Source organism: Eschrichtius robustus, chromosome 13 (genome assembly GCF_028021215.1).
Source record: "Eschrichtius robustus isolate mEscRob2 chromosome 13, mEscRob2.pri, whole genome shotgun sequence".
Lineage (NCBI taxonomy): Eukaryota > Metazoa > Chordata > Mammalia > Artiodactyla > Eschrichtiidae > Eschrichtius > Eschrichtius robustus.
This window is the reverse complement of record NC_090836.1, coordinates 7,932,841-7,948,588: the sequence shown is the minus strand read 5'-3', so window position 1 is coordinate 7,948,588 and position 15,748 is coordinate 7,932,841. Positions and strand designations below refer to the sequence as shown.

The 15,748-nt window shown below is 39.6% G+C and overlaps 1 protein-coding gene across 6 annotated transcripts in view; it reads right to left on the bottom strand.

The window, feature by feature from the left end:
- Positions 1-15,748, bottom strand: part of RIMKLB (ribosomal modification protein rimK like family member B) — a 48,487-nt gene that overhangs the window by 6,033 nt on the left and 26,706 nt on the right. For all 6 annotated transcript variants that reach the window (XM_068561537.1, XM_068561541.1, XM_068561538.1 and 3 more), the window contains exons 3-5: positions 5,546-5,776; positions 3,421-3,507; positions 471-674 (exon numbers count right to left, since the gene is read on the bottom strand). In XM_068561537.1, coding sequence (XP_068417638.1) covers positions 471-674; positions 3,421-3,507; positions 5,546-5,776 — 522 coding nt within the window. The remainder of the gene's footprint in view (positions 1-470; positions 675-3,420; positions 3,508-5,545; positions 5,777-15,748) is intronic.

Here is a 15,748-nt window from a genome sequence, read left to right as displayed (position 1 = left end):
ATGAGCTAGATAACATTACTAAGAACGTAAAATAAACAGAGAAGAAGAAAAAACCCAGACTATGCTCTGAGGCGCTTCAACAGTAAGAAATCTCAGAAGATACACACTTAAGCAAATCAAAATCAGCAACGTTCTTTGGACCAATGGGTAAAATGGGTTAGGACACAGCTTAAATGAAATAATATGACCAAAGAGGGAATTTGTTAGACATCTCACACATGTGCGAATTGGGGTACAAATTGAGCCTTGGTGAAAGCAAATTTATGATTCAGAGAAATCCAACTTCATTACTAGAAAAACAATTCTATACATTTATTATATTCGTGGTAAATCTATTAACCATATTTACATGTGAAAGATATGGTTTTCAACATATTAAATAAAAAGATCTAAGTTATATGCAAATACTCACTGAACAAGCTTTAATAATATTACTTTATATCCTAGAAAGACACTTGCATTGCTTTTACCTAGTGAGCAGTTGCTTTGCATCCTCCCATCCGTTGAACAGCGTAACATGGTGCCAACCACACGGCCTCCCACGACAATGACACGTACATCCCTTCCATGAGACTCTTTAACATACTTCTGAAACAGGTATGGAGCTTCATGGCGAATAAGATGGCTTAGATCAGCCAAATGGTGCTTATCGCGAGCCAAGAAAACTGCTTTGCCTGTGATCGAAAAGAATAAAATGGTCGAAAAGAATAAAAAATGTAAGTCAACAAATTATGAGCAGTTGATATCATTACCTGCAATTTCTTGTGTCCCAATCTACTTTTTCAGAACCAACTGCTTTTTAACCGAAGTAACAGCGTTATGGTAAAATGTATATAAAGACAAAGTAAATATTTGGGTTCTTAAGATTTGTATTCCTCCAGGTTAGCCAATAATATTAGCCCCACTTATCAACAAAACATTTTTCTGAGTTAAAACATATGTTTTATATATTACACAATATTAAGATGCCATGTTTGCATATAGTGAAAGAGCAGTATGTTACTACTTCTATGCCAACAGAAGTGTCTGCTTTCAAAACATGGTTATAAATCCTTTGACATTCTTCCCATCAAGAGGAGGCGGAATCTATATCTTATCCCTTGAATCCAGGAGGGAATGTAATTGCTTCAGAAAAATACAGAATAGGCAATTCTATCTGGCTTCTGAGGCTAGATTGTAAAAGGTCACACAGATTCTTTGTTCACTGGAGCATTCACTGCAGGAGCCCTGAGACTTCTTGGCTGCCATACTGGAGAAGCCAAGTAGAAACAGTGCAGTCAGAAGTCCCAGCTGAACCCTGACCCAGCTATCTCTGTCAAAGCACTAAACCTTGTGAAGTACTTGGATTTATGAATCATTTTATGCCTTAAGAAACAGTTACTTAATCTGAGGTTATTAAGATATTTTATACACTGTCTTCAAACTATATAAATTGGGATGGGGATGATGGAGTTGGTGATCTAGAATCCTTGCATTGTTGAAAAGGACGATAAAGATATTGAGACTCAGCCTACATTAAAGCATGCATCTTAAAATCTCTAGGATAGCTTTTCTGGGCGGCAGGGACGGAGGCCTACTGGGTGCGCGCGGCCTCGGGGCCGGAGCCCGGGTCCCCGCCCGCCCCAGCGCCTGCCACCGGCCGAGCCCCGCCCCCCGCGTCTCCATCATGGGTCGCGGCGGTCGGATGTGCGCCCAGGTCCGCGGGACAGGCGGGCGCAGAGGTCCCTTGTGTTGGCGCGGGTGGGTGCGGCAAGGTTCCGGCGCCTCCGCGGAGCATCGTGGGGCTGGGGCTGGGGGCGCCGTGGATTGCTATGCTCTCCGCACTTTCCCGGCTCTGAAGCCTCGAGAACACGGCTAGGCAGCAGTAGTTTAATGGGGAGCTTGCCTGCTGGGAACTAGGGGCCTGCTGGGGTCTCAGTTCTTGGCTGGCCCTGGAACACGAGGTTGCCAGGTGTGTGACGGTAGCAGGTAGGAGTGACCCGCTGGTGCAGTGATGAGCAGGAAAGGAAGGACAGCGGCTGTTGGCCTGTGAAGTTAGGCAAGAAAGACCAGCCGACACAGTCCAGACCAAGGTCCGTGGGCCCAGCTCGGTCCTGTGCGTCTGGTCAGTGGAATAGACCTGCAGGTGTGGCTCTTGTCACTCTAGGACTGGCTTCAGGACAGATCCTGCTGATGAGCCCAGGGCACCGTCCTCAGTTCTCCAGGAGAGTGTGCCGGAGTGGAGCCAGGGGGGTGTGCCCGACTCAGCACGGTGGCCACGCACATCCAGTCTGCTGGCAAGGGCAGTGGGGAGCCGGGGGAAGTCATGGCCTTGGGAGTGTCCTGTGATGAACAAGAACCTGCAGCCTTATCAAATAACTTTTGTGTGGAACGTTGGTGTGCTGAGAAGCAGTTCTGTGTGCTTTTCCCCCCTGGTGGGGATCAGCAGTGCTGAGGCAGCAGGCGGGATACAGAAGTGTGAGCAGAGACCGTCTGGAATCCCCAAACTCCAGGGGAACTAGCCAGCCTAGTGAAGAGGACAGGAGTTAGGGGCGGGGGCGGCAGCCCAGCAGGTGCCCCTCGTCTCAGGGCCCTAATCCTGGCTCCAGCCGGCTGGTCAGGGGAGCTGCAAGGTCTTCTGGGCGAGCAGAGCCCACAGTCCTGAGCTGTTCTTCTCTGTGTTTGGGTCATCTCCCCCCATCCAAGGGGAGAAATCTATATGAGATTTAAGAATTAGTGCTTTGGGCTTCCCTGGTGGCGCAGTGGTTGAGAATCTGCCTGCCAATGCAGGGGACACGGGTTCGAGCCCTGGTCTGGGAAGATCCCACATGCCGCGGAGCAACTAGGCCCGTGAGCCACAACTACTGAGCCTGCGCGTCTGGAGCCTGTGCTCCGCAACAAGAGAGGCCGTGACAGTGAGAGGCCCGCGCACCGCGATGAAGAGTGGCCCCCGCTCGCCGCAACTAGAGAAAGCCCTCGCACAGAAACAGACCCAACACACCCAAAAATAAATAAATTAATTAATTAATTTAAAAAAAAAAGAGAATTAGTGCTTTAAGAATGTGGATCTCATAGTTGAAACCTCGGAAGACATGTTTTCAGCACAGGGTGTTAAAGTGAACAGAAGGATTCAACCCCTTTTCAAGGAGGGTGTCTCCATGTGGGCAGAACTAGAGAATAAATGGGTCTTGAAAAAAAAAAAAAAAAAAAAAAAAATCTCTAGGATAACCACTAAACAAACAGAAATGTGAGTTGTTGTTCCAGCCTAGCGGAACAACTCACAAAAGCCTTCTGTAAGTCTGAGGTACCATGCACCTAGCAATTTCCCTACAGTAATTCTTCAGAAGCTCTGTTTCAAAACCTATAATTTCAAGAGTAATTTCAAGAGTAATTTCAAGAGTAATTTCAATATTATGTGTGGTAGCAACAACTCATACACACCTCTATGACCCCGTGTGTTCTTCACTACCATTGGGAACTCCAGTACTTCTGCTTCATCAATCATTTTAGCAAAATTTTCATGACCACCTGGTTTGAGCAAAAAAGAAATTTAAGAACAGCAACAGAGGTGTTTTGTGATAAATTTTATCTATACTAAAGTCAGCAAGACAAGGGAGGTATAAGGTAAGAACCTGATGGCTAAATTTTGTCTTCAGTTAAACAACCACTCCTTTTAAAATGGATAAAAACGATCTGAAACTATAAATATTCTAATATACAACTCAAAGAAATTAAAACAAAGTTTCCTGATTCTATAACATTTTTCATATTTTAGCCCTTATTTCTCTACCACGCAAACAATAGAAGCCAAGATCTACTTTAGTATACAGAATTCTATTTGGATTAAGAAACAGAAGAGTGAGGCAGTTGGGTAGACTTATCCAAAGTTGAAAAGATGCTGCATGCGCAGGCATGGTTCTCTCTCTCATCAAATACACAAAGTAATATTTCTTATCTCTATTATAAATCAGAGTTCTTTCTACACTGAGCTATTCAGTACCCATGGGTTATGTCTTGTTCTTTCTGTTTATATTCCTAGGAACAAATGATACAGAAGCAAAGCTACAGCAAAAATGGATTGTAGTTGTAAAAAATAAGCATGATGACAGAATAATCAGACCAAAAAAAGGTTCATTAAACAACTGTGATATCATAAATTTGCAGCTTAGAGAAATTAAGATGACCTAGTCTCCAAATTTTAAACCTTAAACATGAGAGCACAGGTAATATTCATTAATTTGGTTAATATACTTTTCTCCTTTCCATTCTCTTAAAATCAGAATTGTAGAATGATGAAATAAGCTATATAATATCTCAAAAGCATCAGGAAGAGAGAACTCTCAAACTGTAACAGGACAGGAATTTCTTTTTAAAGCCTCGTTAACTCTCCAAGCATTCTGCTGGACATTTTAAGAAATATTTTTATGAAAAAGTATACTGATTTATAGCAAGTCTGATTCTTTCCAAACTAGAAAAACTGGAAAGGCAGGAAATATATTAACATAATACTGTTTATAGCAGCGCTACTCCAAGTGTGGTCCAGTAACCCCTGCCTGTTTGTGACTTCTTTGCTATTGATATGTGTCCAAATAAATACAAAAAAAGTAAGCACAAGAAAGCAATTTGGCATTGCTCTGCTATTTTTATGGTACTTTATGTGTACTTATCCACAGCAAATGGGTCTTAAAAAAAAAAAAAAATAGTCCTCTACCACAGATGATTTTAGAAGCACTGGTTTAAAGCACACCTAATGGGCTTCCCTGGTGGTGCAGTGGTTGAGAATCTGCCTGACAATGCAGGAGACACGGGTTTGAGCCCTGGTCTGGGAAGATCCCACATAGCGCGGAGCAAATGGGCCCGAGAGCCACAATTACTGAGCCTGTGCGTCTGGAGCCTGTGCTCTGCAACAAGAGAGGCCGCAATAGTGAGAGGCCCCGATAGTGAGAGGCCCGCGCACCGCGATGAAGAGTGGCCCCCACTTGCCACAACTAGAGAAAGCCCTCGCACAGAAACGAAGATCCAACACAGCCATAAATAAATAAATAAATAAATAAAGCACACCTAGTATAGTGTGATTTTCTTTAAAAATATGAAAATATTTATGAACCATTATCATGAAAATGGTAATGAAGATAATCATAAATTATAGAGATGACAGATTCTTTTAACTCAGGGGTTGCCAAACTAAGGACTGATTTGGCATACAGCCCTTTTTTGTAATTAAGTTTTACTAGAAAACAGCCAGACTCATTGTTTAAGCTTTGTCTACAGCATGTTTCACAGTACAACAGCTTTACTGAGGGTCACAAAAGAGAACTTATAGACTGGAAAGCCCAAAATATTTACTATTTGGCCCATTACAGAAAGTTTGGTCAGTCCATTCTACCCATAACATACACAGATTCATAATTCTCCTGCCCAGTTTGTTAAAACCGAAAATCGCTTCTAAGAGTTCTTCCTTGTTCACAAATTTCCTTATATCACATAACCCTATTAGTTTAGTAGGGCTTTCAAAACTTATTGGTGCTCTGAAATTTAGGCTATAAATTCTTATTCGTTAACTCACCATAAGAGAAAGTATCTGGCAGAGGAACACCATGACCTGCCAACTCTTGAAACGTCCAGAACTTATTAACACAGTTCAGGATGGCTTGAGGTCGGTTCATCAACCTGCATCCCATCTTCTCTAGATGACGCAAAACAGTGATGTCACTATCACTTTGCACCCAAGGGGTTGGTACTCTCACTACCACCACCTGAGGGTAGGCAGTAATTAGTTCTCCATTGATACGAAGACCTGAAATATACAGGAATGAAACCATAACCATTAAAAAGGGGAACATACAATACAATAGAGAAATAGATATATACCAAAGCTTAGGTCTCAAAACTAAATGTACTATTTTGCTAACATTTCACTGGGACAGAGAGACATTCCTCCTTAAATCATTTTCTTTTGTAAGAACAAAGAAGACGTAATGAGAAGAATGTATGCCTGGGTAAATAAATTACAGTACATGTCAATACAATGAAGTATTACATATCCATTAAAAAGAATGTCACAAATCTCTATGTTCAAAGATGGAAAGAATATCCAGATGCGTAAGGTTAAGTTTTTTAAAGAGTAAATAACTTTTGTGTTTACATATGTACAGAAAATATATTAAAATGGCTTTCTCTGAGTATGTGTGGGTGGCAAGGCAGGAAGAGAAAGGCAGAATGAGGAACTTTAAAACATTTTGCTCCATGCAATTCTCTATCTTTTTTAAGTGAGGATATATGCTTTTAGTACAAAAAGAATTTTTTTTTAATAAATTTATTTATCTATTTATTTATTTATGGCTGCGTTGGGTCTTCGTTGCTGGGCGCGGGCTTTCTCTCGTTGTGGCGAGCGGGGGCCACTCTTTGTTGCGGTTCACGGGCTTCTCATTGCGGTGGCTTTTCTTGTTGCAGAGCACGGGCCCTCGGCTCGCGGGCTTCAGTAGCTGTGGCTCGAAGGCTCTAGCGCACAGGCTCAGTAGCTGTGGCGCATGGGCTTAGTTGCTCCGCGGCATGTGGGATCGTCCCAGACCAGGGCTTGAACCCGTGTCTCCTGCATTGGCAGGCGGATTCTTAACCACTGGGCCACCAGGGAAGCCCCGAAAAGAGAATTTTTAGAAGAGCAGTTTCTTGAGTTTTATCCAATACCATTCTATTTTTAAAGAGGTCCCAAATAATAAAGGAACAAGGTACTTGTTGCTCCTTACAACCTACTTCCATTAAAAAAACCACATATAGGGGCTTCCCTGGTGGCGCAGTGGTTGGGCGTCCGCCTGCCAATGCAGCGGACGCGGGTTCGGGCTCTGGTCTGGGAGGATCCCACGTGCCACGGAGCAGCTAGGCCCGTGTGCCACAACTACTGAGCCTGCGCGTCTGGAGCCTGTGCTCCGCAACAAGAGAGGCCGCGACAGTGAGAGGCCCCCGCACCGCGATGAAGAGTGGCCCCCACTTGCCACAACTAGAGAAAGCCCTTGCACAGAAACGAAGACCCAACACAGCCATAAATAAATAAATAAATAAATAAATAAAAATTAAAAAAAAAAAACTACATATACTTATTTAAAACATTCAAATACAAAAATATAACCCATTTACCTCCCATCCAACATCCTACATACTTAGTGTTAACAGTATGTATTAACTAATAGTTAATAGTTAACTAATAGTATGTTAATAGTATTTTCCCCACCATTATCTAATTATAGAAAAATATATAGATAATTTTTAGACAAATGCGATACTTTGTTTACATCATTTTGTCACTTTCTCTCATCACTTAAAATTATACCAGACATCTAAGTCAGTGCACATATAACTGTATTGGGCTCAATAGAATTATACTTAAAGATACACCATATGATCAATCCCTTACTCATGGACATTCATTCATTGAATAAACATTAAGTAATTACTATGTGTCAGATTCTTTTCTAAAAGTTGGGAATAGATTGGTAAATAAGGCAGATACGGTCCCTGACTAGTCACTGTACTATATATACATTTACATATCCAGGACTTTTATAGTGAGTGAGTGAGTGAGTGAGTGAGTGAGTGTGTGTGTGTGTACACCGTATTCTTTATACATTCATCTGTCAATGGACACTTAGTTTGCTTCCACGTTGTAACTATTATAAATAAAGCTGCTATGAACATGGGGGTACAGATAAATCCTCAAGATAGTGATTTCATTTCCTTGAGGTAATATACAGAAGCAGAATTGCTGGATCCACAATTCTGAGCCAAAAGAGATTTTATCTGTTCTGATTAAGGGAACTGAGGTTATGTGCTTGATATTACCTGTGAATACTTCACACCATCCCCATCTTTTACTCCCTCCCTGGATGGCAGGGCCTAGAAGCACTTCCTACTCTCCCTTGCCAGCAGGATTCCATTTTGAGAATCCACCAATGAGAGACAATTACACAAAATTTTAAAAGTCAAAGAGAAGTAGAAGTCATTATTCTCCAGGGGCAGCTACAGGTAGCACTGTGGTCATCAGCAGATGTGAGGTTTTTTGCCAAAGGCTTCAGGCATTCTCCTTGCAGTCATTCACTGACCATGCTGCTACAGGCATCTTGAGATCAGCAGCAGCAGATTTCTGCAATCCTACATTTTCCCATTTCCTGGGCTTTTGTGCTGACTTGCCTCAACAGGAAGATCTAAACAGCATTTTACTTGAAATCAGAAAAAAGCCTAGTGACCAAATTGGGAGTTAAAAGGGGACATGGAGAATGGGAAAGGTGAAAAGGGAACCCAGTTTACGGCAAAAGATGCTGCCTCTGGATGTAGATATGAAAGATTCTGGTGATAACATCAAAGCAGAACTATTCTGTTATAGTTGAAGTACGGATGGGAACTATACAGATGTGTATATACAATACACATGTGTATTACAGGTGTGTAAAATAATTCATATCTGGTAGTGTGGAGTGTGTGTGTGCTTACAGAAGGAATCAGCCCAAGACTTAATACCTAAAGAAATGGGGATGTATAGGCTGAAAAAAGAAAAAGAAAAAATGGAAATTCCTATGACTGGATTTGATGAATCTCAGTTAAGGGACACAAGAAGGAAGCAAAAACCTGAGGAAAAATGAGTCAAAAAAACAGGAAAATCTAGTTTTAAGTAGTAATATGAAAAATAAGAAAGTCAGTGTTACCTGGAGAGAACAATCAAATTCATTTAATGAAACAGAGGTAAAACAAAGACTGAGTTTGGGAAAACTTGAGTGATCAGGAAAAGAGACACTGTCAACTGTCAAGAGAAAATTCATCCATTATGACATTATCTTCTCATTTCCCTAAAATGGAGACACTTTTTGCTCCTTTTAAGAAAGGGGATAGAGAAGGCAATGTGTTCCACTCTCGGTCTGCTGCCAACGGAAATTGGGAACATGGGAGTACTTTATCCAAAGCACAGTCAGATCTGCATAGTATACTATATGGGCATTATTGAGGATGGAAAGAAATTCAATGCCTCCTGTAACAGAAACAGACACTTTATTATCCTAGACAAGCAGAAGGTGATCCGAGGCTGCCCAGAAAGAAGGGCAGGTACTGATGAATGTGAGCCAAAAAAAAGGCAAAGTATTACTGATCTCTTGAGTACTCTTAGTAAATACCACTCATCTTTGATGCAGAGCTTATAAAACTGAAATATAGGGAGAATGACTCTTTTCCTTAGATCCCTGTTATTCATTATACACAGGCACAATTCCACTCTACTCATTGTGAAAACAGCTATTCCAATTGAATGTGCTACCAGTCAGCTTTGTTTTCAATTCCACTTCCTCAAGCGTATACTGTCTTTTTTGCTCATCATCTTAAACAGCAACGTATGAAACTATTCATCTAGTTTCGTTTCATACTGGGATAGAAATTTCAATATAAATATTTTGGGTAAGTTTTGAATTAAGTGTATGATTAAACATTAAAAGCCAATAAATAATGAGTTAACCTTAGAATAGCAATGGGGTTGGGAACAATTTTTGTTCCTACGTTTTTTAGATAAAAATGTATTATGTATTAAAATGCTGCTACTGTTGTCAAGGCAGAGTGAGAAGGTGCTGAGGGCTGATTATTCTCCCAAGTTGAAAGATTCCTTTGGGATATTAATAATCTCCTTGCCAGTAATTAAGTGGGAAATCTCTCATGTAGCCTGCTCTACACCTGTGCTTTTTGAAACTAGTTTGGCTACACGATAAGTACTAGGTGTTTTTATCCTCAGGAAATAAGGATAGGCTTATTATCTGCTGACTGGCATTTCTTTTTCTTCCATCCTTTAGTATTCCAGAGGATTTACCAGAGCCTCTGGAATCATTTTAAAGCTAACAAATTTTAAGAATTTAAACTGGAAGTTTCCAGTGAAGGAGCTATTTGTACACAATTAAAAAGCTACACAGTCTCTGTGCCAAAAATCAAGGACGCACTCAAAGATTAAGACAGATGAGTTACTAGAACACGGGAGACAGCCTGAAAGAGCTTTCATTTAGCCAAATTTCAAAGAAAAAAAAAAAAACTACTAACAATGCAAAAAAAGCTCATTAATCTATAATGATAATGGAGAAGGGAGGCTCATTTGCTATCACTTGAGGAGCTATTACATAAATCTGTATTCTAAAAGCTGGTAGGGACTTCCCTGGTGGTGCAATGGTTAAGAATCCGCCTGCCAATGCAGGGGACGCGGGTTCGAACCCTGGTCGGGAAACTAAGATCCACATGCCACGGGGCAACTAAGCCTGCGTGCCACAACTACTGAGCCCATGTGCCACAACTACTGAAGCCTGCGCACCTAGAGCCCGTGCTCTGCAACAAGAAAAGCTACCACAATAAGAAGCCCACGCTCTCCGCAACTAGAGAAAGCCCACACGCAGCAACAAAGACCCAACGCAGCCAAAAATAAATAAATTTATTAAAAATAAAATAAATAAAACCTGGTAAATAATGAGGAAAAATTACATTTATGCCCCCATTTCAGGAGGAGCTATTTATCACCAGTAGGAAAAGGTCTTCTTTAGAGAAGAATGCCAATTAATATAGAAGGAATAGCAAAATTAGAAAAATCACCATTTTGCAAATCCCAATGAAATATCAAAATATCATTATAAGAAAAGGTGGATGGGATATCTGCATAGTGCCAAAATATCAAAGAATTGCTAGGCAAAAGATAAAAACAGATTTTTCTAACAGACCATGCAGACACTACCTGTCCCAGTGATCAAACTTATCCTCGACAGTGGCACAGACTATCATTTTGGGCCTCCTGGAAGGACACACTATTAAGTATCCATGGTCAACTAAGAGGTAACTGTGTGCACAAAACACATGAACTCTATCTAATCATGCCAACGCACAGGAAGCTTCAGGAGGCAGACATCACAAGAAAACTATCACACAAATCCAGGATATGAGACATTGTTCTGATCACTTCAAAAAGTTGATGTCACTTTAGAAATAAAGATAGGAAGAATGTCTAGAGTTAGAAAGACTAAGTAGACATTACATCCAAATACAATGCATGAACCTTATAGAGCCTGATTTGAAAATAATAACTGAAAAAGGTGTTTTGGAATCAACTGCGACAATCTGATTCTAGAGTATATATGAGATGATATTAAAGAGTTTACTTTTCTTAGGCGTGCTAATTGTGTTGGCTGACAGGGAACAATATCCTTATTTTTTGGCCTCAGATACTGAAATATTTAGGGGTGAACATTAAGATAGCTACTTGTATTGAAAAGATAATGACTCTCAGAAAGCTGTGTGTAATGTACATAATGTTTATACATACTAGGAGAAAGAGATATTAAAGAACTATGACAGGGGGTTACTACTGAACACTCAATCTAGGTAGCAAGAATATACCTGTTCATAATTCTAGTCTTTCAACTTTTCTCTTCGTTTAAAATTCTTAATGAAAACCCGATTTGGAGGGGAGAACCCAAGACGTATCAAATTCTTAAGTATTCTCTAAAGAGAAGTGATGCTTGTCATTCCAGTTTCAAAATCTCTGGGTTTTGCTGCTCAGCTTTTCACTTTTTTTAAAAAAAATGCTTTCTCATCCTTTCTCTCACCAAAAGCCCATTTACTATTCTGCCAGTGACCCATCTCCCTTGCCATTTATGTTTCAAGTGCTACTACTGCAGCAAAAACTTTATATTAGTTCATCTTGGAAGGGGGAGGAGGGAAGACTAACTGAAAGCTAAAGTAACTTGCTAAAGGCAGTCAAAACCAAATTTAGGACAAGAAATCTAACCTGTTCTTTCTCAGGCTGTGAGTTCTACTTAGAAATAGCAAGGAGTCAGGGTAAGAGATTTATAACTTCTGAGCTCCCTACTTCCAGCTAAATTCACATAACAAACTTTAGTTGTTTAGGTCAATAATCCAGAATGCTAATCCATTACTTAACTGACAAAGCTATTAAATTCACCACCACATGTAAAATAAAAAGAGCTATATTAACAAAAAAGACGAGATAATTCTGAACGTTCTAAAATACTCAACTCACTATAAATCTATTTTATCAATTAATCTACTTTAGGACATTAAAAAAAGATTGCCGCAAGAGAGCTTAGGTCACACAGAACTGGTGCCTACTATAAATGCAAAACTGTCTTCACATGAGAATTGTCCTCCTAAACTTTTTTTTAAAAAAATCACTGGCTTGGGACTTCCCTGGTGGTCCAGTGGTAAAGAATCCGCCTTCCAATGCACGGGACGCGGGTTCGATCCGTGGTCGGGAAACTAAGATCCCACATGCTGCGGCAACTAAGCCTGCACGCCCCAACTATTGAGCTCTCGCATCTCAACAAGAAAGCCCAAGTGCCGCAAACTACAGAGCCCATGCGCTCCGAAGTCCACACGTCACAACTAGAGAGAAGCCCGTGCACTGCGAACAAGAGCCTGCGTGCCATAAGGCAAGATCCCGCATGCCTCAACGAAGATCCCATGTGCTGCAACTAAGACCCGACGCAGGCGGGGGGGATAAATAAATGAATATTTAAAAATTATCACCTTAAAAAAATCACTGGCTAGTTTCCCCCACCAGGTCCCAAAAATGTAGGATGAAAAGTAATTACCCAAATTTTGAGAATAGGACAACTGATAATGGAAATTTACAGTACCAAGGGTCAGATAATTCTCAAAAGAGTTATATAAAACACTAAAAAGTCTTTATTAAGGCTGGGTTAGAACTCATACATCTAAATTATCAAATATCAAAAACAAGAATAAAAGAATCCATTCTTTTGAGAATATACATGCCTTCTCTATCTGCTTATCTGCTTCCTACGAAGATATATTTTATGTTTCCTATCAAACTACCCCTGTTTAACATCCTCAGCAATCCTTTTCCTGTCCAATTTGCTTCCAAGCCTTATCTCACTATTAATCCCAGGTAGCAAGAAAATTCTTCTCTTCAATGGTATGCTCTTTGGGGAATGATAAGGAACCAATAAAATTCCTTTCCCAGGTCCATCAGTGGTACTGAAAGAAACAAAAGGAAGTCTACTATAACAGCGTGTCTCATTATAACTGAGCACTGCCGCTTTGCAGCTGACCATCATGTGTTTGAAAAAAAGAGAGAGAAAAGGAGAAAGACATGAGGAAAATCAGATTATGACTGTCTGTTTAAAAAACATCTTTTATTGAAGGTAATGACTGGCTAGCTTCTGCTCTAAGTACCTTTAAAAAATGCAGAATCTGGGGGTCAAGACAACCGACCCTACCCCAAAAAGCAGGTAGGACATTATCAAATGTAGAAAAATGTGATGCCACTAGCTAAATAATTCTAATTAATCTTACTTTTATAAATGCTGGCATTCAAGCTCTGCATGTTTGAGTACATTCTCTTTACCTTTTCTATAGATAGAAAAAAATGGCTCAGGAGAAAATATTTCATGAAAGTGATAAAAAGATAAAATACCCTTAAAGGACTCATCCACTTATCCACTCATTCTTTTATTCATTCAAAAACATTGAGCATCTATTTTAAGATACTCTGAGCCTTGGGATAAAGTCCTAGCCCCACTTAAACAGTTTTGAGGAGGATGATGGCGGAAAGTGCATGTTAAGTATTTGATAAAGATTGGCACATAGTAAGTAGTTAATAATTGTTAGTGGCTATCAATTACTCTTAGTTTACAATGGTGGGTTGGGGTAGGCTGACGGCACATATGGTAGCTGTTGATTCTTCATCTCCTTTTTTTTCTCACCTCCCAAGCAAACTTGATTTATTTGATATCTGATGCATAAGGTCTCAGTATTAGAAGCAAGAAGATATATTTCTATTTTGCTAACTTAACATGAAAACTATGAATTTTTTTCTTACTATTATCCAAATATGAAATGTTGTATCTAACCAAAATTACATTTTCTTCCCCCATAAGATAGCAATCTATACTGAAATAGTTTAATAGAAAACTATATAGAAGAAAAGTGGGGAAATGTATCATTTAGGTCGCTATTAATGAAACCAGCCATAAAAATTTACTGCAGTCTCCCAGCAACAGACTCATGTAAAAAAGGGGAGAGTGTAAGCAAAGTATCTTTGTGATATCCTTTAAATGTCAAGTCCCTGTCCACTTTGAATAAGAGTAAACTTTTTAACAGTGGCTCCAGGTTAAAGACAAATATTTCTATCAGTCTGTTCTAACCTCCTTTTGGCAATCGAGAGCAGGTGACCTAACTACATGATATCTAGAAATTTCTCTACTTATCAAGGAGAGAATTTACCAGCAGACTTAATTTAGCAGTATCAAGACAACCAGTCTGACCAACTGCAAAACAGTTTAGTTTAAAAACTAAATCAGCCAGGATAGCTAGATCTAACTAGTTCTAAAGCAGAAGCTCTTTTCATTGTATCACATGAATTCCCTCCAAAGCCCTAGCAGCATGACAGCTGGAAGACTCCTTTCAACAAGAATATACTCTAATGGTTAGGTTAGACCTATAATCCTAAATACTGGAAAGCCCCTGAATTTTGTTATTTGCCTTGAAGGAAGAATTTAGAGATTTGAGCTCCTCATCATTCCTTTGCTTTAAGTTCCCCAATGCCTTCAGAAGGCCATTCAGTCTGTTTCCAAATCCCTCATACTCTAAAAAAAGTTTCCTGTGGCAGTACCTAACAGATTCCAAGGCTTTATCTTCAAAAAGACCATGATTCCAAGTGAATAAAAGTAATTACTTAATAACCAGTTTCACCATTGTGTACCATGGGTTATGAGATCCCCACTCTGAAATAAGAAAGGTAGTATTAATTGATTTCTGCCCTATCTATGCCAAGTAACCAAGTCTCTGAGCGTCTATTTTTGGCAATATGTTCTCTGGAATTAATTTATGTAATGGGGAAGGTTATTTGATTTGTAAGCAATTAAAATATCTCTAGTTAACCTGAGCAAGAAACAACCTATAATCTCATCAAAGTGCCATACCAAAAATGATTAAATTCCGAACTTTCTCCTTCTATCCTTGAGTCAAAAATTTTCATCAGTTCCAACGTTCTCTCCATTTATTTTAATTTTATTAAGAAAACTCCTAAACAGAAAATAAAAATACTATAATGAATCCAATGTACCATCACCTACTTTCAATTATCAATACATGGCCAACCTTGTTAGAGTCAGAGTAGTCTAGCTCATCCCTGTCCTCCTGAACCTTTTCTTTTCCCTAAAGGTAACCATACTTGGAAAATTATGATTTATCCTTCTATTAACTATTTTTTAAACCAGCAAAAGTTATAGTCACATACCCATCCTCCCCTTAGAAAATAGTATATGCCCTTTTTCCTAACAATAATTTCACTTAACATTGTTGTATTTTATGAAGTAGGTTTTCAGCATGTATCTCAAAATAAGGACTCTTGGGCACATACATTTTCTTAACTGGGACACAAGAAGCACTAATCAAAAAATAAGAAAAAATAAACCATACTTAATTAAATTTAAAAACTTTCACTGACCAGAAGATGCCATTAACAGAGTGAAAAAGGCAAGCCACAGAGTGAGAGAAGATATTCACAGTACATGTATCCAGTAAGAGACTTTTCCCCAGAATATAATACAAGACTACAAAACAAAAAGAAAAAGAGACACACACCAAATAAAAATGAGTACAGAGAGGATTCCGGGAAGATGGAGGAGTAGGGAGCATCAGGACTCTGTCTCGCCACCTAAACAACAAATGCATTGTCAGTCTGCTGAAGGATAATGAAGGAAAATACTGGCATGGTAAGTGC